Below are 25,124 nucleotides of genomic sequence, written 5' to 3'. Positions count from 1 at the left end.
AAGAAAAATAGCCTTGAAGTACTATAAAATAGAAAAAAGCTTTGTTTGGTTTGGCAGTGACAAGAAAAAAAATTAGAAATTAGTTAATTAAATAAATTAATTTCTTTGTCAATATCAGTCAGTAGGGCAGAGGAAAACCTAATCCACCAGTTACTGAAAGACATGAAAGCAACTGGCACATCATTCATATGCCACAATGGTTTTGAGACCACTGGATCAAAATGACACACAGCAAAGTGCATGTTTCACTCTGCACTCTACCAAACTACTAGAAGCAATTTTATCCTAATGAAAACAAAAGTTTAGGGAGACATAAATTTTAAGCCACCTGGGATGCAGATGCTGATGACATATTTGGCTGGCAACTGATGGGCAATTGCTGGTGTGAACTCTATGGCTCCAGGCAGTATAGATTGGATTTCTCATGACAGCAGTCACTGCAGGACACGGTGCTAAGCTTCTTGGTACTGTCCCTGCTTCAATGACATAAGCATATTCTTATCAACATTATTAGCATATAAAGTCCAGATTTAAAATCTACCTTAATATTTTATAATTATATAGCTTAACATTTACATGTATGATAAATAAAAATATTAGTATACAAATACATTATTAAGCACCATACGACACCTTTTTGATAGTATATCCATGTTTAAAATCATCTTTATAATTCTGTAATGAGTCGTAATAAAGTGGATTACCAAAAATGAAGTAATTCACAGCATATGATTTTAATAAGTGCTAGTAAATAAAAGATTTCCTGTTTTCAGGTACAGAAATTTTTTAACCAGGAATAGAAATTCAGAACTTAGTCATCCCACCAGCATGAAAGATTTTATTTGGCACTCGCACTGACTGCAGCTATAATTATTCTGGTTCCTCTCTTTTGCTACCTCAAAGAGTCCCAGTTCTATTGTGACTTCAAATTCTAGCATTTATTCCTGAAATTTATTACTCAAGCTGCTTTTTAAAGTATATTCATCCTTCAGTACTAAACTGAAGTCAAACTTCGTATTTCCTCTTAAATGACTTGGTAGCATAGAACACAGTAGCAAAGATTTCAAGACAAACTCCTATTGTCTAATATTGTCTAAAGTAGATTTGACTTAACTCAATTATTGTGCAAAAGTATCATGCTAAGATAAAAGTTAACTACAAGGTTTGAAATAATACTTTTAATATGATTTCTACTGCAATTAAGAGAGAAAGTGAGAGGAGAGTAAAAGAAACCAAAGAAGAGCAAAAGCTTCTTGGTCTGAGCGACTCTTGAGCATGTCTTTTCAACTGATTTGGGCACCATTGCTTGAAGCTGTCCATTGTTCCAGATACAGAGATTATTACCTTCATGTTCCCCAGTAAGAATAAAATCTTCAAGTAACTTCTAAAACTTACAGGAATTTGGGGGCTTCACAAGAAAAGAGGATAAGCTCATAAAAATCAGTATCACCTGATTGGAAATTCAATATACAACTGCTGAAAACTGAAACCTAAAACTAGACACTAAAGACTGAGCTATCTAACAACATATTTACCAAATGCTTCTTGACTATTACAAATTAACTAGCATACAATGTCCTAATTACCTCCTTAAGCACTCAATTTAGTCAGTGTCAATTCAAAACCTGCTAACATGAACTTCAATACCAAAAACTGTTGTATCAACTGAGACAAAGTGCTGTTTTCTGTTCCACCTGATTATACTGATATATACTGAGCTTATTTTGAGTCTCCTCTTTAGTATCTTAATATCTCAAACACACTCACATTTAACCTTTCACTTTGATTAAGATCACAGGCAGTTTGGGCATTCAACATCAGATACCCCAAATGCTTCCAACAGGTAGAACTTAACGTTTCACTTCCTGAATATCAGATGTATTTCCTTGGAAGAATTTCAGAAATAAAGCAGCTAAAGCCTGGGGTACCTTCATTTACTTTCAAAAATACTGATAATCTTATTTTTCCTCCTAAAGGACAGGCTACACCTTGTTCTGCACTAATGTATTGAGAACTCCTCTGCACAGAAACTGATGAAACACAAATCCTTCAGCTAGAAGTTGCTCAGCTTCCTTAGAGATTCTTAATGAGGCTTCACTTCTTTACAGTCCAAAAGCTGAGCACACCATGTTCAGACTACAACAGACCATGGAAACAGGTTTTGTGAGTTTCTTCCCTACTTAACAGGACTAATCCCTAGTATTGTTCAATGTGGACAAGCGCCTTGGGGCTTTCCTAGAAAGCAGTCTGGAGTTCTGTCACTCACCTGCTGGCATGCTGCCAGGGTATAAGGCAGCAGGCACAAAGCCATCACTGTGCCTAGTAGAACGTTTGGGGGAATACGGTGCCCATTCCTGTAGCTCTGGAGACAGATGCTCCTCACTAGCTGGAGCATATTTCTGCACCTACAAGAACACAGAAGTTGAATTACAGGAAGTTGGAGATTCAAAAGAGTAAACCAGCCAAACTGTGGAACAAAAAGCAACATCAAACTTTCCAGTATCTGTTACAGAATGTGCCACCACAGAAATTCATAGACATTTGCCTTTCAATTTCCTTCTATCTATTTTTTCTCCATCAAACTTGATTACTATTTATTATTACTTTGTAATCTTCTTAGGCCAATATTTGCAATTTATCTGATACCTTTAGCACCAATAAAACACCCAGCATACAGTCACATTTCTCCTTTAAAATAACACTTTCACAGGGTATTTCAGCTGCTATTGTTCCAAATGTTTACTATAGAAAATCTGGCTAAAAAAGCCAGAAAGCATTTTCCTCTAAGTCAGCATTTCCAAACACATGTAGAGTAACCTCTCTTCAACAAGCAATTCAGGTCTTAGAACCTCACAACTTCTGTTCCATATATAATAAGTAGACACTGGTGAATTGAGAACATATAAGAACAGCTCAGACATTGACAGTGATGCAGGAGAGCTGCAAGTGCAGGGTTCAGCACATAGCATTCACACATTTGAAATGTACAATGCAAAATATGTGACTGATGTGTGTAAGAAGTGAAAAATTATTGAAAATGTACATTTTTTATGATAGCAGTATTTTAATCAGATGAAGAATTACTGAGAGCACAAAGACTAAAAGGCAGAGGTGCATTCTTAGAACCAGTACTTGATCATTTTCATGTCTGCACTAGTAATTGTTCCACCTACTATTCAGGAATTAAAGCATGCCTAAATTTATCAACTTATCAAAGTACACAAAATTAACTGTGTATATACACATCTAAGTAAAATGACAACACCCAATATGGCTACAAATTTAAACTACACTATATTTTGCCATTACAAATACTACTTCAGGAGTGAATGCATGCAGACTGGGCACTACTGTCACAAACACCCTGATGTAGTTGCAACAGACAAGGGCAATTCCACCAGAAAATAATTTTCAGAGTGACTGATGCCCACATTTTGAGGCACAGTATCACTTGTGCTCTCTGGCCAACAACTTAGAGATACAAAGCTCTGCCTGTTTTCTGGGTGGACAGAGGAAAGAGAAGAAAAATAAAAATACATCATAGAACCTAGTTTTAATTTAATCCTAGAAACAAAAATTAACAAAGTAACCTTAAAAAACCAAAACAAAAAAAAAGCCATTGTAATTCTATTATATAATTTTCTTCTTTACCTCAAACCAACACCTACTTGCCACCTGTAACACAGCTTGGGCAGCACATCGAAGCAACCACAATATGTCCCCAAATACCCTTTGGTCTCCCCAACAGTGAGTGCCAAAACCACCCACTCTGTTCCAGCTAACAAATCTCCTGGGCATAAGTCCCCACACACGTGTCCTTGTCACAATTGGCAACTCTTTACTCACTATGCAAATATTACTACAGTTATAACCAGGGTGGTGCATATGCCCATGACAATGCACTACAATGAAGAACGGGACTATCAGTGCTAATGGATCAACTTGATATTCCATATAAAGCAAACACCCCCGTTCAAATGTGTTCAGTATCTTGATCTTGTTTTCTTGTTTACACACATGCTAAAATAGGACAAGACAATATCCCCCTTCCTTCACTTCGTGCAGTGCAGTTCCTGTGACCTTCCTCTCAGCCGTAATGCTCTTCAGACCAAATCTGCTGATTACAGCTACAAAAATAAACTCTTACTCTTATCAGTCATTTGTTGTGCTGGTTTTGGCTGGGACACAGTGTACTTTCTTCACAGTAGCTACTATGGACAATGGTTTTTTTGATTGTGCTGGTAATAGTTTTCATTTTTTGCAGAGCAGTGCTTACACAGAGGCCTAAAGCTCTCCATAACTATTTTTCCCTAAAAATGTTTGGGAATGCATAAGGAATGGAAGTAGACAAAACAAAATGGAAGCAGACAAAAAAAAAAAAAAAAAAAGGCATGAAAACCTGCCAGGTGTTCTCTTACACCAGTACTTTTGCAGGATATGGCTCTAATCCTACACTGCTTCCAGTTCAGCTCTGCCATCTGTATAAAACTTTGAACAGGGTGGGATTACCCAGGTATAAACAAGTAAGGGAAAATAATATTAAATTAAGTTAAATTAAATTTTACATTAAAAAAAAAAAAACCAAAAATACTTCTATAAACTTCTGTTTTCAGTTGGAAAATTAAAAAAATCTGTCTGCCAGCTGAGCAAATCTGAGGCAGTGGACCTGAAATAACATTATTGATTATGTCACTTTATATAATGCATTCATCTAAAAAGGTCCTTTCCAGAGCACAAAACATTTTCCTTCCATCCACTCTGTCAAGACATGGCCCACCTTTTTCTTGGCAGGATTGTTTATTCTAACAAATTATATGCTGATGTTGAACATGCATCATATTCTAATAAACAATTCACCTTTATAGTGCAATGGGCCTTATAGTGCAATGGGCCTTTGAATTTCAGATAAGATGTACAAAACTATTTTGACACATCAAAAGACTTAAACAAAACCAACACTATGGGTGGTACACCTTTGTCCATTGAATTGTACAGCGATCTGGACAACCAATCTGACTTAGTAAAACTTCAGAAACACTGCTTTCAGTTTTTCTAAAGCTGATGTTTCATGGTTTTTATTTATGTCTTTTCATGTTGTCAAAAACATACAAGAGCCCAGATGGTCCAACAAGCAGCATTAAAACCCCAGGTGTGGCAGCCAAGCAGAACACTATCTTTCTGTTTGGTGGCCACCACTGCCTGTTAAATACTGGAACTCCACATATACTGGTTTTGTATTTTGTGATACTGCCAAGTGCCAACGGAGCCTGAGTTGAGAGGACCTGAATTCTGGGGATGGGCATGCTTCTCCTGCTCTGGTACATAACTAGGCACCCAACACCACACTGCTAATACACTTCAAGGTTTCTAGTTTTGTGCTTCAATATACCAACGGTCTACCTGAAGTGCAGGATTAGGAATGGGCACAGGGGTCATTTTATGCCTCAGAGCAGGAGCCGATTTTGGCCGCGGTCTTTTGATCTCTGGCTCTTCAACTCTTTGAAAGCCAATGTCATCTTCACAGGATTTCCTTGAAGATAGGTGAGTGCAGTCAATTCCCTCCTCCCGATAATAATGCCCAGCATTCCTGCTGCGCCCCTTGAGAGTAGCAGAATCCTGTTTAAGTGCCAAGGAAACTGGAGCTTGGGCAGTGGCTGGGCTGGTGGGTGGGGATCCCGTTGTTACTGTAGACTCTGATGCAGAGCTTGCCTGTTGTTTATGTTTAAATTTGATGGAGTCACTTCTCTTAGGAGGAGTTGGAGGAGTTGAAGCCACTTCAGCTTTTGATGGCTGAGGTGAATGGCCTGTCACCTGATTAGGGGAAAGGTAGTCCAGTTTGGGAGGAGTTGGCGGCCTTTTGAAAGTATCAGGGTCAAAGATAGATTTCCTTTGTTTTGGCTTTTTATACACAGAGAACTTTTCTGTTTCTGCTGCCGAGATATTAACCATGACTTTTGGCCAGGTACCACCGCTATGCTTAGCTCCATGTCCTTTGTCAAACGCTGTCTCAACCATCACACAGTCAGTTCCTGTCGGTTCGTAAGGCAACCTCCTGTTGTCCAAGTCAACAGCTCCATAGCCTTGGTCCCCATATGTCTCTGGACTGAAGGAGCTGAGACTGTGTTCTGAATTACTATGGCAACTGTGCACTGTGTTCCTACGAGAGTCAACTCGTAATGTGTTACTAGGGAAAGGTTTGTGATCACAAAATGAAGTGCTGCCCTGATCGCTCTGCTCCTTCTTGCCATCCATGACGTCTGGATTGAAAATGTCGGTCTGGGTTGAGCTGTTGAGTTTCAGATTTCTTTTATTTTGTGCTTGTATCTCTGATGCATGAACTCTACAGTTTGATATTTTTTCTGGATCCTTCAAATTTTCAAATATATTTTGACCACTCCAAGATGAACTCTGAGGAAAAACCTAAAACAAAAACCACATGTGATCACCTTATTATTGTGGCTGATTTCTGATAAGTATGAGTCATATCCTAGCCTCCTTGATTTATCTATACCTGAATATACACTTAGTAATATCTTACAGTTCAAGAACATGAGATGACATGAAGCTAGAAAAATTTTTGTAAGATTTTCAGAACAATTTCCACATGGTGGCAAAAGTACTCAATTAAAAGTGAAGGGCCCTGCATTCTACTTCAGCCTCTGATAAGTGATGCCAATAAGATAACTTTCATTGCCCACTTCCCCTCAAACACATAATCTTCTTACGTTCTTAAAACCTCAAGCTCTCTTGTGCTGAAATGATGACTCAAAATCCATGTAACATGCCCAGAATAATGGGATTCTAAACTCAAAAAGCAAAACAGAATAACTATTTTATAGAAATAAGCCTGAAAATCAAAGCCTTGTACTTAATCTTCATCATAGCAAGAGTTCAGTTTTTTGCACAGCTCCCTCCTGACTAAAAGCTAACTTGCTTTAGTCAGCAGGCAGTTTATCTTTCACATACAGAAGTGCTGCAGCTCTGAAGCAAAACCCAAGAAGCAGCAAGCAACTATGGTAGCACTCATTTCATGTAACCACCAAACAAATGGGAAAGACGACAGTAAGTCTCATTTCCTACTGGATGGCACAAGAGCCTTAATTTGGAAATAACTGTTGAGGAAGTGTACGACCAGAGAAATGCATCCAGATGGTTGTCTCCTTCCCATTTTGATATACTAATTTATTTGCATATACTCCTCCTTGAACAACTACAATAACTCTGCATAAGTTCAAGAGAATTCTGCAAATTTAGCTTCTGCTACTCACCTTCATGAGTGACAGAGTAAGGGAATCCCTACAGTTTCGTAGCAGAGCTTCGCATTCAGTGAGTGACTTATTATCTAGTGCAATGCCATTGATCTGCAGACAAAAGAAACCACAACAGACATCTGTAAATCAAAGGTAATAGGTAAGGAGAATTTAAGGTAGATGATCTCTGAGACAGGGAAAACACTAGGCTACACATGTATACGTGACTGAAGTTTAGCTGATGTTTGTGCATTTTCAAGAGTGGAGAACGGACAACTCCTAAGTCCAATCTGCTACTCCTGCAAGGACACAGGGGGACACCACCAGTTCACAACACCCTCTGTGCAGTCATACCAACAGCAGCCACCTCCCCCTTCACAGTGCACAAACCACACCCATCCTGTAAGGCTGCAAAGGCAGCAGGGACAGAATCCCTCTTCAGAACAGGTGACAGCTGTGGCACCAACATATCAACATTTGTAAGACAAGGAACCTCTCATCCAATGAAGGGATGCCTTTTTGGAACTGACCTTTCCTAGTCAGTATAAGAATGACACGTATCATTAGATATATATTTATATATATATAGACACACACACATATATATCTACACATATCTATATCTATATATATATGAAAGCCAAGTGTGAAGAATAAGCTAATGCTTCTGACAAAAATTCTCATATGAACTCAGGAAATAAGCTGCACATTATATTCATCACTCAGCATACAAAAACTTCTAGAATAAATATCCAGTGAATTCACAAAAAGGACTTAATGTTGCAAAAGTAAAAATTGGAATGTTTGGCATCTTAAAGAGTAGCATCAATGATAACACTTCAAAACAAATACAAATTTAAAAAGACAAATGGATTTTTAAGACTTACAGCAATTATTCTATCTCCCACAGTAAGAGAACCCTCTTTGGCAGCTGGGCTTCCAGGCACAACAGCAGCAACAAATACTCCATTTTCTAGACTGACCCCACTATCTGAAATAGATAAAGAAGAATTTGATTCACCAATTCAAATATATCGCTTAAATGGCATGTCTGACCTGCCTGCACAAAAAAGAAATATGGCTACCAAACTAGCTGAATCTCAGTTTCTGAAAGTCCTTTTAAAGAAATAACAAGACGGGAGAAAACAAGGATTTTCAATATCTCAAAAATTAATATAGTCACACAAATATAGGGCAACTAGGTTTAACAGACTTGTTTACACTCCCACGAACATTCTAAACAGGCAGCCAACTAGAGACAATTATTTTAAAAAAGAATCAACTAAAACCCACCCAAGGACAAAAAAAACCCCTGTAGTTACAAGATGAAGCTATTACCAATAACAGCATTCTTGGTTTGCTTAAAAAAAATATGTAAACTCCCCTCTAGGAGGCCATTAACATGTAAATGTGATTTAAGCAAAGGCTCAGAGAACATATACCATTATGCCAAGCCTTATTTGGCTGAACAAACATATGCCATTTACACCCATCCTTTTTAGTCATTACCTTTATGTCCAGAAACATTGATGTGAAGAGGTGTTATCACTCGCCCACCTAAAGACTTCCTTCTTCGAACCACCATATTAATAACACCTCCTCCATTCAGAACAGCTTTTATGACTTGCTTTTTATCCTTATTGGTAAGATCCACATCATTTATCTTCAGTAGCCAATCATTCACTCTGGTAGATATACAGAATTAGGTAGGTCAGTTATAAGCACACTTTGCTGGACACACCACATGAATAATGTTCCATGAAAAGGCATGCAACAGAGCTGATCTCAATAAAATCATCCTTCATTATCTGGAGTTATCCATTCCTGAAAAAGCATTAAATAGCAGCTAAATGAAAACGAGAACTGCTAGTCTGCCCTTCACCAGGAAAAGTATATCATTAAATCGCTAATTACTACTTCTTGTTTAAAAGCAATGCTTTGTACTGAGAGGAATTACTAAAAAGCTTCTATCAACACCAAGAATTGCAGAGAGTTCCATATGATCCCTTGCTCTACTCTGCTTTTCTCTTGCTCTCCCTCAATAACTCACCCTCATGTCTTGCCCAAAACTCAAATAAATAGATATAGGTTTGAGGAGATTATACTAATGGAGTAAACAGGGCACAGTGCAACAAAAGAACATTTCAAATTGTTTTGGGTTTTGAGCGCTGAGTCAAACAGCATTTAATTTCTGTAATACTTTTAGGCATCAGTCTTCTCAGTGTGATTTCCCAACCAACATGAATAACAGACACATGGAAAATGATAAAGAAAAAAACTTCAAAAAATGAAAAAAAAGATGACAATTTCCAACATGCTCAGATTTAGTTTATTATGATCAAAAAACCAAAAGGTATCTTCTAAAGTCAGAGCCTACCTTAACCGACCATCAGCAATACTTCCTTTGTCTACTTTGGTAACGAAGATCCCGCAGTCTCCAGGGAGGTACGGCTCGTTCACACCTTCTGCCACATCAAAACCAAGTGCTTTCAAGTCCATATCATCCTAGTGAGTAGTAATAACAAGTGATTCCACTGCACTGGCAAACAGTGTCTGTTACCAAGAGGCGTTACTGCATGTTTGTGCTATGTACTTCTTTATAGGGCTCCTGCATCAGGTAAGGTTTTACTTTTTTGTATGTAAATATATAAACTCCCATTTCCATTAGTCTGCTGGTATTAGAATGATCCTTCTCTCTCAAATTAAGGCTTAAACAATACAAATGAGGAACTTCACCAAAGAGGAACAGAAAAGCAGCTAAGCATGTGAAAAAGCCCATTCAGACTCATATAACCTGTTGTAAGGTTGGTAATAATACCTGTTGTATTGGTTGTGTAGTAAGAAACAAGGACATGTTTCCCAAGAATGGGGGAAAAAAACAACCACCAAGGTCAGGAAACAGCATTGTGTGTTAGTGGTGAACTCAGGTAGACCTCTGCTGTGGTATGACTAGAGACCATAAGTAAACAGGGAAGACAGCCCTAACATTACGGGGGACCATTTCTAAACACAGATTTAGAGGTGATATTCTACCAAGCCTCACCCAAACTAGATCATTCTTGATGTGAAAAATGATGAAAAATCTTAAAGAGATCGGTCATTGAACAAAACAGGGAAATCTTAATGTAGTGCTTGCTTTGGTAAATAATAATGAAAGAAAAAAACTGATCCAAAAAATAGTAAATTGGTATCAACTGACCACAAACTGAATTATTATTGCTATTTTCACAGTTAAATAATACACTTCTAAAAATCAGATAACTCTGCTTGAAGCTGTCTACTGGATCAACCCTCTCAGCATAATGAAGGGTGATGGTACTTTAAGCTTAAAATCTAACATGAAAAAAATAAGTAGAGTCTAAAGTAGATGTGTAAGTACAGCTCAAGTTAACCCCTCAAAATCAGAAGAGCATAATGTCCTCAGGGAGTATAAAAGGTGCCTAATAAAAGCTGAAGATAAAGAATGCAAAAAGATCACGATTTACCAGAAAATAAATTGAGCTAAAGCTGAAAAAAGAAAATGAAAATCCTTATGATTCTTCCAAATGTCCTATGTAAGACAAAAATGTCATAGGGAAGAGCATGAGGCTGCCACAAAATAAGGATCAAATAGAGACCACAGTATCATTACACAGCATCCGAGTTGAAAAGTGAGTATTATTTCTCTTAGTTTTGAGCTAAGTGATGGTGTATAACACAAGTTTAATCACACAGGTGAAGTTTAAGCAAAAATAAAACAACTGAAATGTATTAAACTCCATAATCTTGACCCTGGAATTCAAATGCTGCTAGGTCAGCAAAGATTTTTCTCTGTATTTGAACAAGGTTGGCACAGTGTTATTACTATAATTTGATAGCTGCAAGTGTAATCCCTATGTTTAAAAAAGCAAAACACATTCAAATGACAAAGTGCACATATTTGATCTCGGTGATGCAAACATGTAGAGCATTCTTTGAAGAAAAACTGAACAGCTGCACCTGACTGGAAAACTCATCATGCCGCAATGTTGTTTAGCACAGGCACATCATATGCTAGACTTAGTAATTAATTTAACAGACAGTGGAAAAGCAAAAAATTATTAGTTATTAGTTAAAACAGAGGAGATGGCAAGGAACAATACTGATGGAGCTGATCAGAAGTGCTGAAACAGCTTGGTCAAACGGAAGAATTTACAGATGGTTATTCTGATGGATCAACACTGGTACTCAGTTCATCTTATCTTTTCAATATATATTTCAAAATATAATAATACTAAATTACATTTTTGTGTTAAAAAAGAAACATATTAGCGATTTTGTAGGGATACACTGTCAGAACTCAGACAGATTGGAAGAGCGTAAAATAAGATGACCCCTGAATACTGCAGTAAATTAAAAGGGATTTAACTCGACAGAATTTAATCACTAAAGTTTGTCATTCAGGAAAGACAAAGAAATTCTGGAATATACAGAAGCTATTGTAAATGAACCACAATGTGGAAGACTACCTGTGTATTTTATGTGTTCAAAAAAGTTACCATTGGTACATGGGATGTACCAACCAAACATTTCACATAGAAGAGCATTCAAGAATTACATACATTGCAGCAAATGAAAAATTTTAGACTACAATGAAAAAAAGTGAAATTATACAGAGAAAAATACTACTAGGACAATAAGAAGTAGAGTTTATCTGGATTGCTAAACTTAAGAACCTTACTGATTATGCCAAAATAGAAAAGAGATTTAATTTCCTCTACAGAAAAGCAAGAGATTAGCATCTCCTTTCATCCCAGATTTTCAAACTGAACAGTAACGTTGCCCTAAAATACACATTCACCATGAATAAGTACTTTCAATACTTTAAAATTTCTAACCAGCAGATCTGAGCAAAAGTAGGAGAAATAGCTTAGTGTAAAACATTAACTATTTTATGTATAGATTTTAAGGGTTGTTGCCAGTAAAAGATTGGCTTCTAATATCACTGTTTCCTTCACGTTTCAAGTTTTGGCTACCTTAGCACTGCCACATCTGCACTGAATCACAAACGTACAGACTACTATACCACACGGACCTGGGTACCCTGCAACATTAGATGTAGGAACTATTTTTATTTATACTTCATATGAAGAAAAGGATAAAGCTTGTATATAACAGCTTAGTTTTATCAATTACTTCCATGTTGCCGTAACTGCACTTGCTGCCTCCATGTGCACCTACAAGGTTTTTTGTCAAACAACAAAGAACGAAAAAGACCAAAATCATATTTTTAATCTTAACTAGTATTTAAAGATTATAACTGGCTTCAGAGCTATCCAATACACAAGACAATGCAGTGTATCATTTTACTTACTCTGTCTTTTTCAAATTCTACCACTTCTGTTTCCCATTCCAGAGAATCTGTATCTATGGCTGAGTCATGGGAACTATGGGCCATCAGTTGACGAAATCTGGCCTCCTTTTCCAACTGATTTTCCATCTTTTCCCTAGGCAAAGAAAATTATTACTTGCAGACACAGACAACCCCCTTTTAAATCAACTGAAAAATAATGTTAAGATGGCCATGGATATTGTATTTGGTTTGCTAAATACAAAATCCAAGCTGTCAAAGATTTCCTTTGGCTTCTGTCTTTCCAATATTCTTGGTCTGCTATCAAATTATCTTTCCATTTCTATATACTGTCTTAACATAGTCTTACATTTTTGCAATATTTTTACATGACTAAGTGCACAACTAGCTTTCTCACATCTTCCAAAATGCATTTACCCTCAGATGAGCTTCATCAGTATGTAGGGCATGATAAATACCAAAGGCAAAACCTCTCACATAAACCAGTGAGTAAACAGTTGAGAGGAACTAAGCTGCAGTTAATATGATTTCAGTGAAAAGATCCAAATATTGCTTAAGCGTATCTCCACAGCATAAAGCTTACACTATGAGTCTCATTAATAAGATAAAACAGGTACTGTCCAGCATAATAATTTCCAGGATAACTAATAATTTAGGCAATGCTTCTACACACAATAACATGAATGCCTGCTGCCTACAGCTGCAACAACACATGGTTCTCTTAAGAACACAGCTAACAAAACAAAGTTTTCATCACAAACTTTAATGCATTTTGGTCATTTCTCTAACATACTTCAGTTCCTTCAGCTCACGAACAGCATCATTTTTCTGCTTTCTCATGTCATCCAGGTTGCGAAGAGCTTCAGCCAAGTCACTCACAGCTCGGTCTCTCTCCCTCCTTAAGTTGTCACACAAAGTTCTTCAAAAGAAAAAGGTTTCAATCTAGTTACTTAAAGCCCTATTAAAGTAAACTGGTTTTACCACATTGTATAGTTAACGTAAAATTTCAAAGAGCAGTTTCAAAAGGTTTCTGTCTGCAAAATAAAAAAGGATAAGGAAGAAAAAAATGACATATGCTAGGTCTTATTTTTTCATCCCTTTATCCCTTTCAGAACCTTATTTCTACTTATCTTTAAATTAGCAGAAAAAAACCAAACTTATTTAAGTATTTTTCTTAGTTCCTTAGATATATTTAGTAGCAAATACATTGGATACTTTTTATGCATGTCCCCACAGGCAAAGAATCATGTGCAGGACTAGAGCTACAGCAGAATTATTAGTATAGCATGCCTACAAGACTGCACAATTGGCTGTTCCTACACAGCAGTGCTGTTAGTTTTAAGGGTATTTACTAGAGACATTTTGGTTACGATAGCACAGAAAACGACAAAGATCTTGTAAGGTGCCCTCAACATTTTTTAAAAAATTACCATGTGATAGCTAATGCAGAGGAAGTGCTGGCAAAATCCAGCCACCCTAGAACTAAATCAACTGTGCACCAGGTGTTACAGAGATCACTCAGGTATCATCTAGCAGTTGTTTACCGTATGCTTTCCCTTTCTGCAACAATTTTATCCCGCTCTTGAAAGGCCCAATCCCTCCTACACTTGGCTACTTCTGCTTCCTGGACAGCTTCCTTTAGTTCTTGTGACATTGCCTCATATTGCTTCCGAAGCATTTCAATTTCTTTGTTTGCTCTTTCTATGTCTAGGGTAGCAGAATCTTGTATCTAGGAATTAAGAAACACAGATAAGTATTTTAGGCACAATTTTTAGGTACATATGCACAAACAGCTTTTGTTATCTGTATGTTGCCTGACGTATTCAATTCTTATGATTTCATGAAAAATATTCATTTATTTCAGCAGCAACTTTGGGAGGGCTGGGAGGAAAGATAAAACCTGCTGTAATGCATTTCATCCACTAGCACACAAATTTGTACAACTACGTGAATAAGAATCCTCACTTGAAAATAACATCAGTGAATGTGTCATATTTCAGAGATGACATTCTGTGCTTCCATCTTGATCTGCTTAGCAGACACAAAAAACCTTCAAGTATACTTAGAAATCAAGATACTAGCATATGCAACTGCATATTGTATATATATAGTATAGATAGACAACACATATTTCCTGCATTAACAACTATTATTTGCCCTGAGACAACAATTGCAAGACTTGGGATTCATACCGGTCCCTTAACTCCAAAGCAATGAAACTGAAGTGCAATGGAATCGAAAGAAAGTTTTTATTTAATGCTTCTTGTTTTGGATAAGAATTAGTTTATTCTTAAGTTAACTTGTCCCTCCAAAACTCCCTATTTTGAATAAGAGAGATGGTGACAACAGTAAGACAAATACACAAAGAAAACTCCAAGCTTGCAGCACAATGACACAAGCCAACTACAACAGTACAGCCCACCAGAAGCTGTGGGCTTGCAAACAACTGTGTGGTTAATTTCATGAATGTGAACCAAACTAATGAGTCTAGACTTACAACTTGGTTAAAATGTAAACTTTTTCTATTCATATTTACAAACAGAATCTTAATATGAAGCACAACCGCATTCCTTCCAAACAAGAATTTCTGTCAGTATGTCTTGAAGAACACACATGCACGTGTTTGTATTTTAGAGTGACTTAGGAGAAGAGGGAAGACTCCCAATGTGCCCAGACCTTTAATGTCTTGCAAGTTACTGACCTAACTAAGCTAAGAAAGAAAAAGGCATCAGTAAAGACTTGCAATACCTGACGGGCTTGATAATATTCCCTTAGCAGATGGTCTCTCTGGATGATAGCTTCTGTTCTCTCTTTCCTGGCAACATCTCTTTCTTCCTTCACTGTCTCTATATCCTTGCAAGCTTGATCAAGTTCCTTCTGGGCCTCAGCTTTGTCCTTCACTTCATGACAGTACTTTTCCAGTAACTCATTCCTCTCACAAATCGCTCGATCTCTTTCCACTAGAGCAGAGTTTAGCTCCTAAAACAAGATCCATTGTTTGTAGTAGGTTAAGTTCAGAAGGAAATAGTTCATCTTTCCAATTGAATACATATCATGACACCTTAAAAGCCTAGAGAGTGTACCACTAATCTTCTGAAAAATGGGGGCAGATCACATTACATACAAGTAAGTACTAGCAAAGAATATTAAATGTGGTATTAAAAATATCACACCATCACATGAGCACAGGGCTCTGTCAAAAGTAAGCAAGATTCTGGGAGCACTGATAGCTTTCAGGAACCTAAATGAAAAAAGGTTATTAACCAAACAGACTTGATGTTTAAAAAAAAAAAAAAGTTGTTTTATACGTCAAATAGTAAGCATATATCACAAATACTTTTAAACAACTGCTTCAGTTTCAGAGGACTGAAATAATTTAGACAACTTAGCTACATAAGCATCTTACAGCTTCTCCATGAGTTTTAAAGGAACATTAACATTATATGCCATTACGATAGCAATATGCTACAGAAGGTTGAAGGTAAATTACAATATTCTATAAAGCGGAATAACAGTATATCTTTAGCATGGAATTCAACAGCACTGTAATAAAAAAGATAAGGCAAATGTAGAAGTTCTAAAATAATATCTGCCCTTCTAAAATTATTTAAATTAGACTCCCCATTAGAAGAAGGGGTCATTGAAATAATCCAATTTCATGCCACGACATTTTCAGATGGCTCAGGTCTCTAGAAGCATTCAGTCAACGGCTTAAAGAAATCCTAGCTGGAAACTACTGATGTTTTGATTGCTTAAAGCTCACCAGAGACAGTTGGCATCTCGAAAGCAAAATAAAGAAACAGTTGAAGTGCTTAAGGATAGAAAGACATCATGTCAAACTGATTTCCATTTTATTTACTTCTACAGTTTGCAAAGAATAAAACTGAATATTTAAATCCCAGTTGACAATTGCATTTTGCTGTACTAACAATTGTTTTTGAGACATGGATCTAAGTAAGGCTAGTCAGACTTTTAACAGACATTAAGAGCGCCGTTTTTGCTGTAGAGTACAGATGAGCACTAAATTAATGACTCACTCTGTAGGTGAAATCTCAATTTCCACAACGCCCAAGTGCATTCAACACCAGTAAGACTTCCCTTGCTCAGTAACTCTGGAGAGAGAAAAATCCCTGAACTGTGTGTTGTTGCAGACTAGTTTTAGTACTGAAATCAGCATTTTGCACAGTTTAACTATACAGATTGTATAAAATGTGCATTCAAATGTGTGTATAGAACTTAATAAAATTAAGTCTTTTCCCACAAGCAGCTGAGATGAAAGTCACCAAGGCAGAGGGAAAACTCTCACCAAGACCTTCACTAAACAAGAATTTACAGTCCTTTAAATTGTTTGGAAAAAATACACATGACCACAGTTTAATTCAATATGCTTAGTATAAACCCTCTGAATAGGAGCAGCCATTGCCTCTGGTGGTCAGTGATAAAATTTCACCTCTGTCTTTTTCCTAGGACATTTGCACAAAATTACAACTACACAGCACAGGGGAATGTACCATTTGGCACTGACTTAAACAGATTCTGTTTGATAACAGTAGAGCAGCTTGAGTTAGATGATTCTGAATTTGTGAATTATTTTTATGTTTTAAGGAAGTCCTCACATATGAATATAACATAAGGACAAAATATAACGGATCTCTTAAACTGAGGAGAAAACTGACTATCACTGAAATGAAACATAACATTCTAAATATTTGTCAGAGTAAAAGATTAAGTCAAACAGAAAGAAAAGCACTGGGGAAAGGAGAGGGAGAAATCTCTAACATCCAATCCCTGGCTTTGATTGGGTGAGTTCATGAGACCTTAATCCAAAATTGTCCATTAGTGCAAAAATGAGATTTCTTCTATCATTTATAAATACTAAATTAGTACATTTTAGATGTCTATTAAACCAATAAGTTTGGGCATGTGTGACTAATAAAAGCTTACATGTCTAACTCTGGAATTAACTGTGTGACCTCAGCAGTAGCTGCTCAGATATAATGCTTTAAAAAAATCAAACTCTTCTCCATTTCAGTTGCTTTACAATTTCTCTACGACACCAAAGATGCACTAGAAAACATAAGTTTCAGACAAAAAACTACACTTAAAATTACGTAAATGAGTTCTGAGCTGTTTTAAACAATCAACGACCACAGCATTATAGAGCACTCAGAGGTGCCATATATCACAAGAAAAGTGAAAACCACCAAGTTTTCTTTTCAGAGAGCACCACAACAACTATGCACTGAGAGGGCAATCCCACTTACAGGGGACATATTTCAGCATACTATTTCAAGTTAATCAATGCATTGATTGATACATTTTTTAATATTCCAAACATTTTCCTTAACAGATCTACAAAATCCCTTATGCATTGAACACAGCTGCAGCAATCCAGTGCTATGTGACACAAGAACATACTTCTTTACAAGCAAAAGAGTCACAGGAAAGAAAAACTACAGGAAAGAAAAATGGGAACAAAAAGACAACTGAACTACAGCTATTTTACACCTTGCAGAATATTACAGCAGCAGTTATTTCTGATTTCTGAAGGGCCAGTTCTGGAACTGAAGAAAAGCACGTGTCTCTGCCTCGCCAGCACCACACTCCCCAGTCCTAGGCCCTTGCTGATTCTTGTTCAAACACCCCTATAAGTCAATACCCATGCATTTAAAATTTTAATTCCCTACCCTTAAGGCATTTTGGCAAATTACTCATAGTGCCACAATGACAGATATAACAAATTGGAACAGAATGACTAATTGTGGCTATTTCCGTGAGTATTCCTAACCTACCCTGATCCCACGGAAAGCAATAGGTATTTTGACTGGCTTAAATGCTTTGACGAAAGTAGACGAGGTATGAAACACATTAAAACCTCACTCAATGTAGAGCTGAATTACTGAGCTAACAAATATGCAGGGCTGGAAAATATGACTTCTTAAAACCAGAATTTAGTCATACTTAGAAGCTCTGATGCCACATGTCAAATTTCACTTATGTTCCTCAAAAGATCGTGTTATTTATTTAAAAGAAAGCTCCACCTTTAATTTTTTGTAAGAATGTTTTGTTCAGATGTAATGCTGTAAAAAGAGTAAAATAAGATTTATAGGCAATGGAATATATTTGCTTGTATCTATTTCATGCTGAATTATTCATGAACCAAATAGTGAATGCATGTCAGCAGAAATGAAACTGAGCAGCAAATTGTGTTCTGCAAATCATAACAGGTTCATTCTGACATGGCTGTGATATAAGCATTTCAAGAACATATTGGAAAATTCTGGTTTTACACACTTTAAGGCATGCCTAAATTCTAAACAAAAAAAATTTTCAAAATATCCCCTTTAACTTATAGGCAGTAGAAGGGCAAATGAGTAAGAACATGCATGTCAGCACAGGCTTTGCATAAGTATTTGAGATGACTTGATCATGTACTGTCTTAAGTCACAGCAGATAGTATCCAGTGGTTCCTGTAGAGGTTAAAAGTTTAAAACAATGAATATTTAGAGCTACATTATTATAGAAAGCATTACTTAAGAAGATATGAAAGACTAACACAGCAAACGAAAGGATTTATAATATGCAGGACAGAATTAAGTGTATAGCAAATTTCAAGTGGCAGGTACCCTGTTCAAACATGGAAATTGACGGTAAAAAGGACTGGCATAGGAAAACTTCATAACACAATTTCCTCTTTGCAGTGGATTCCTATTTTCCATTAATCAGTTCTACGTTCCTGATTCCAGCATCAACAACATACACTCATTTCCCTTCTCCTCTAAAACAATAGCTTAGTACCTGTCTTAAAGCTTCCATCTCTTCACTGGCCACTCGCTTCTCAGAAGAAGTGTTCTTCAGCTTGGACTCGGCGAGCTCCAGTTCTGTTTGAAGCTTATCCACCTCTTTGATTACTTGATCTCTCTCACTCATTATGAGGCGGTACTCATTGAAAACTGAATCCCTTTCTTCCTTGTATTTTTCTGCATCCTTGGTTGCTTTCAGCTGCATTGTTTTGAACCTTGTCACCTCTGACTGTAATCGCTCCATCTCCCTCTGTAACTCTTTGTTCTGTGCTGTGGCACTGCTTAGTTCCTGCTGTACTGATTCAAATCTGAAAACAAGCGAAAACACTAGTAAGACAGTTGTTACTCATTTCATACCTTAAGGATTTGGCCGGGTAACCACATGTATCCATGGGTAAAACATAACCACAGAGGACTTGTTAGAAAATGTATTCTCTGTGCTGCAAAATAACCACTGCTTTGAAACCATTTTTGACTTTGGTCTGTGGGAGTTCTGTATGAACCCTAACAGTCAATGAAAACATTCTTAGCATATCCATGGATGCTCTCTGCAGTTCTCGGGTGTGCTGATCCTTCCTACCCTATATGGTTAACTGTGTAGGCTTGGTACCAAGGAGAAGAGAGGGGTTAAGTGTGCTAGGAGTATCTGTCCCCTTCTATTTTAACACATATGCTGCTTGTAGCAGCACCTTCTCAGTGAAGCAAGACTCCCAAACACCTGCAGCCAGAGAACTCTGCTGCCTCCCTAAAGCCCTGTCCCACAGTCCCCCACAGTCTGCAACACTAATACCATGAAAAGTTAACTTGGGCTTGAGACGATCTTCATTTGCAAAACACCTTTAGAAATTATATTCCCTTACTGATTTGCTTTTATTATTTAAGTAAGGAGATACATCTACAGGCTTGCCATGAGTTGAAGAATTTGTTTGGAACAAAGTCTGAGGTTTCACAAAATTCTGGTTATATTTGACTCCTGTATCTGAAACTGAAAATAAACATAGGCTGAAAAGTAGAGTATCCCTTTCTCACACAAGCTAAACAATGGTTAAAATTCCTCATACAATTCCAAAACCATAAATGGGAAACTCTTTTCTTAAGAAAATGCACCATTTCTCCAAATTAGCATCCCCATCACACATTCTAGAACTTTCCAGAAAATTTTATATAAATACACATGCTTACTCATCACAGCAAGACTTTAGAAAAAAGATTAGAAAGGTATTTGTGATTCTAGCACAATGGAAGAAGAGGCTACGTTAGCACTGGTAAGTCAAAGGCATGAAAACTCAGTTATACCTCCTAAGAGAGGATGAATATTGCTGCTGGAAATGAATTGCTGTGTCCCTTTGCTTCATGAGCATGTCAATCTGTTTCTGCAGACGCCTGTTCTCCTCCTCAGCCTGCTCCAAGCGGCTCAGATCTGTGTTGTGGCTCGCGATCTTCTCGTTGTACCGTTTCCGCAGGGCGTCGTAGTCCTTCTTCACTCCCTCCAGCTTGTCCATGGCTGTGTCGTAAAGTTTATTTAGTATCTCTGATGATCCATTTTGCTTCATAACCTTAAAAAAATGCCACAACCTCTTATCAATAACCTTTACTGTTAATCAGTTCAAGAAATTTGATTTAAAATAGACATAAGAAACAAAATTAGAACAAAAATATACAGACCGATTTTAGTAATCATTCTTTTTAATGACAAAAGCAGTTCAGTCTTTCCTGAAAGTGCCACTGCTACTCTAAGCATTGTTACATCTGCTTCTTGTTGAGTTAGAAGTCTGCTTTATCAATAGGGCACAAGTATACGAAAATCACTCTCTTATGGCAATTGTTATTAACACCTATTAAACCCATGTTTTTGAAGTACTTGTACTTTTAACAAGTGGTAATCACTACTTGATCACCAAGATGATAGTGGTAATTTAGGAGATGCCCACGAGGTGGCATTCATTGGTAGGTTGCCTGTACCCTCTGAATGAATTAAATAATTAAAAGCATAATGAAAATAAAATCTACCCAAAATATGTTATACATTCGGGCATATTATATTAATATTCATACAATATTTCATCTGAGAACTTTCCACAGAGGTTTGTGTTTCAAAAAGCATACATAAAAGATGAACAGGAAGAGAAAAATCCATTTAAACATGAATAAAGCCTGACCTGATTAATTTACATGAACATAGGAATCTTGCTGTAAATTGCAACACTGATGATACATGACCAGCAACAACATAACAAACTCCTAATGAGCGTCAGCAAATCTAGTCCTTGTTCATCCTCAAAAGACAAAAAATATGCCTGAAATAAAGCAGTAAGTCTTTTTTTTCTTTTTGTTCTATGTTCCTTTTTTCTGGTTTTGTCTTTTGTATTGAAATCTGGCCTTGATGGAGCAGTGGGAAGAAACAGGAATGCTCTATATAGAGAGGTGCCAGGAATTATATAATAATTCCTGCAGAGGTATGTCCCTATCTGAAAATTAAAAAAAAAAAAAAAAAAAAAAAAAAAAAAAAAAAAAAGTAGTATTAAAGAACTAGAAGGAAGAGCGAAGAAAATATGAGCACTGCAAAAATTTGAAACCAAACACACAGCAGCTATCCTGCACAAACTGGCTCCTCATCTTTTGTGTCTTACATTTGAGTAAGGACCAGTTCCTGAACAAGGAGGAACCTGGATGCCTGCAGACCAGAAGGGAAGGGGAGAGCAAGAGGCTGCCCACTCTTCACTGCCCAGAGGTAAAGGCTAACAACTGTCACTGTTAATAAACCACTTTGCTACACAGGCAAGATAACAGAACAGAGACAAAATTCCTGCAGCCTGGCACCGGTCTCCTTTAACTAACCAGAATATACAAAAGTGGCCCTGGAACAAGACTGTACTTAGGCTATTTCCACACACTTCCAAATCCTCAATGGATTCAGCAGCACAACATGCACAGAGCTGGACACATGATTAGCCAGCATGCTTCAGTGAACCATTTCAGATAAGCTGAACACATGGAAAACTGTAGACATATGTAAAATGCAAATACATAGATTTAAAGCCACTCAAGAAAGCCATTTTCCTGAAGACTACTTCCCAAATGAGTTTAAGAACAACTTTGAGAACAAATTATTTAGGAATTCAAACAAACCACTTCTCACTGTCTAGAGCATATATAGAATGCATTTTTGTTGAAAACACACTAAATAATTAAAGAAGAATTAATACACAAGAAATTTGATGGAATTCAGCATAAACTTGCTAACACAGACCTGCCAAAGGAAAAGGGACGCACGAGAGCAATAAACATCTCCCATTCAGAATCCCAATGAAAGAAAGTAAATAGTCCCAGCTGGCCCAAGGAACACATCCATGGCAACATGAAACTCCATATGTGAGCAGCAGAAACTTAAGCTGGTCAGCTGCTACACAGCAAATCCATGACAATCCCACACAAAGAGTAATTTGATCAAAAGCTTTTGCTCTCTGAGGCCACCAAGATGTATTTTGTTATGGCCTGACAACGAAACAACACGTCAGAGGGATCAACAGAGAGTTAGACTAATTCATATGTGAAATTACAGGGACAAGATAAGACTTTTGGCACCCCTTCAAGACACCATGAATCACTCTGACAAGCTGAGAAATGGAGTTAGACGATTTTCCCACTAAGAGCCGCATACATCATTTTCTTTAAAGGTTTAATCATGATGTTGACATAAGACTGGATTTCTTTAAATCAATCCTGACAATGATACATCAAGCCTCCTTCTGTGCTTCCAGATAATTCCAAGCTTCAGGACAGAATGGCAAAATAGAATAGCCTTCTCTCAGAGGTTTTGCATCTCTGCTTTGCAGACTGGGAAATTGAGGCACAGACCAATTAAGCTATTTGCCCAGGCTGACACAGTAAATCATTGCTGCTATCTTCTGAACTGAGCCACTAAACAGTTTCACAGTTCACACAGAACTCACAAGGCAGTGTTAGGAAAATGGATAACAAGGAAGAATCAAGCTTCACTCCTCCTTGCACTATCTTCAAGCACCTCCTAAAGTACCATTCAGCAAATCCAGCTTGCTTTGACCTTTGCCCCTCCTGCCCTAGCAAATAATTATTTTGGCTTGCATAGATTTTGCTTCTGAAGCCTAATGTTTGACTTGCAAGTTTGCCCTGTGAATCAGCCTACACACAGTGAACCCAGACACTCTGTTTAACCATTCCACATGCTGCTGTAACAATTCTAATTAAATGAACAGACTTTTTCTGTAGGTGAACAGTGGACCTGATACAACCAGTTGCTCCTTAGCATTACTCTTTTTTAAATTTTCAGAATATGTGAACAACGCTGACCTGGAGACAGCCTGTGATACAAAGTTCTGAAATGTTTAACTTCTCCAGTCCTGAAAATGTCTCTTTTTTTTGTCTCTTTTTGTTTGAAGTTCAAAACTACGAATCAACCTTTTGTGGTTCTTCCCAAAAAATCAACAATAAACATTGCATGCAAGTTTAAAGTAAACCCTGTCCCATAAAAATACCTTTGGAAAACAGTAATCTTTTTAATCACTTTGCAACTTGAAGTTAGATTTCTGATGCCTTTCTACCCATTTAAAAAATATATCCTGCTAATACCATCTTCATGTACACTTTTTCATCTCTGCATTTAAATACTCCTTATTCTTTTTTTTTCCAGCTAGACAAAGAAAATCAATTAGTAGTCAAGATGTCATTGTCTCCCCTAATACTGTACAAGGCAAGGAGGCTGTTTGGGACCCAGTAAGACACTCAAGGCATCAATGCTGCACATTCCCATTTCTCTGTGAAAGGGAAGCAGCCAGGATCTCCTCCAGCACACACACTCCAGGCCATGGCTCACCTGCTGCTGCTGGCTGCGCAGGTCTGTTATCTCCTTCTGATCCTCATCGTGGAGCCTCTTCATCTCCTCACAGGACTGCTGCAGGTGGTTGTGCTCCCTCACCAGCTGTGTGTTCTTCCTCTTCAGAGTATCCATGTCCTCCTTCAGCTGGGACTGGTCGCTCAGCAGCCGACTGTGCAACGTGCTGTCACGGCACACAACAAACGCCCTTAGAGGCCAACTTCCAAGGACAAAGTCCTGGAGTAATTTATTTCAAGCATGAGTTTCCTACCAAGAAAGCAGGTCAAACTAACTCAATTCTGCATATTTGTGTATTCCAAGCACCAGGAAAAAAACCAAAACCTGAAACAAACAGGGGCTTAAGTGTGAAAATACAAAGACATACACAGCACCCTTAAACCTCATCAGAAGAGATGATGGGTTTTTGTCACCTGCCAATGCCACTTCACAGCCATTAAAAGCAGACAGACAAATACAAATAGTATAATATAATGATTATTGAGATAATAGCCATTACTCCAGTAATCATTTCCACTTTGTCTTGAGGTCCTCAGCTGAGCACAAGCTAAACAAAACACAGACGAAAATGACAAAAATCTTCTTGTGTGCTACTATTTTAAAAACAAAAAAATCCATCAAACTATCAAAAAAACTCCACAACCAATAAAACCACACTATGTATGTTTCAACTACACTCAAAATAAAAATTTCCTCCAAAGTTCATTATGCCAGCTATAATACTGAAAGAAATACACTCACTTAAACAACTGAGAGCCACATGAGAAGACTATCATTCAGATTAAAATTCAAGCTAGAAGCCTAAAATTATACTAAACTAATGCTGAAAAAGAGCAGGTAAATCAATTGAATGTATTTTACTACTACAGATC

The 25,124-nt window shown here is 37.3% G+C and overlaps 1 protein-coding gene across 3 annotated transcripts in view; it reads right to left on the bottom strand.

Annotated features, from left to right (window-relative positions):
* The window catches only part of DLG5 (discs large MAGUK scaffold protein 5), a 95,790-nt gene that overhangs the window by 18,894 nt on the left and 51,772 nt on the right, over positions 1–25,124 (bottom strand). For 2 of the 3 annotated variants that reach the window (XM_041474806.1, XM_041474824.1), the window contains exons 5-18: positions 24,235–24,418; positions 20,679–20,938; positions 19,378–19,690; positions 15,328–15,558; positions 14,124–14,308; positions 13,373–13,498; positions 12,583–12,715; positions 9,628–9,755; positions 8,760–8,935; positions 8,138–8,241; positions 7,269–7,361; positions 5,401–6,420; positions 2,267–2,405; positions 329–476 (exon numbers count right to left, since the gene is read on the bottom strand). In XM_041474806.1, coding sequence (XP_041330740.1) covers positions 329–476; positions 2,267–2,405; positions 5,401–6,420; positions 7,269–7,361; positions 8,138–8,241; positions 8,760–8,935; positions 9,628–9,755; positions 12,583–12,715; positions 13,373–13,498; positions 14,124–14,308; positions 15,328–15,558; positions 19,378–19,690; positions 20,679–20,938; positions 24,235–24,418 — 3,240 coding nt within the window. The remainder of the gene's footprint in view (positions 1–328; positions 477–2,266; positions 2,406–5,400; positions 6,421–7,268; positions 7,362–8,137; positions 8,242–8,759; positions 8,936–9,627; positions 9,756–12,582; positions 12,716–13,372; positions 13,499–14,123; positions 14,309–15,327; positions 15,559–19,377; positions 19,691–20,678; positions 20,939–24,234; positions 24,419–25,124) is intronic. The other variant, XM_041474814.1, reaches the window with a different exon arrangement.

The sequence above is a fragment of the Pyrgilauda ruficollis genome, unplaced genomic scaffold (assembly GCF_017590135.1).
Source record: "Pyrgilauda ruficollis isolate IOZ18807 unplaced genomic scaffold, ASM1759013v1 scaffold11, whole genome shotgun sequence".
Classification (NCBI taxonomy): Eukaryota; Metazoa; Chordata; class Aves; order Passeriformes; family Passeridae; genus Pyrgilauda; species Pyrgilauda ruficollis.
The sequence above is the reverse complement of the archived record's forward strand: the minus strand, read 5'-3'. Positions and strand labels throughout refer to the sequence as shown.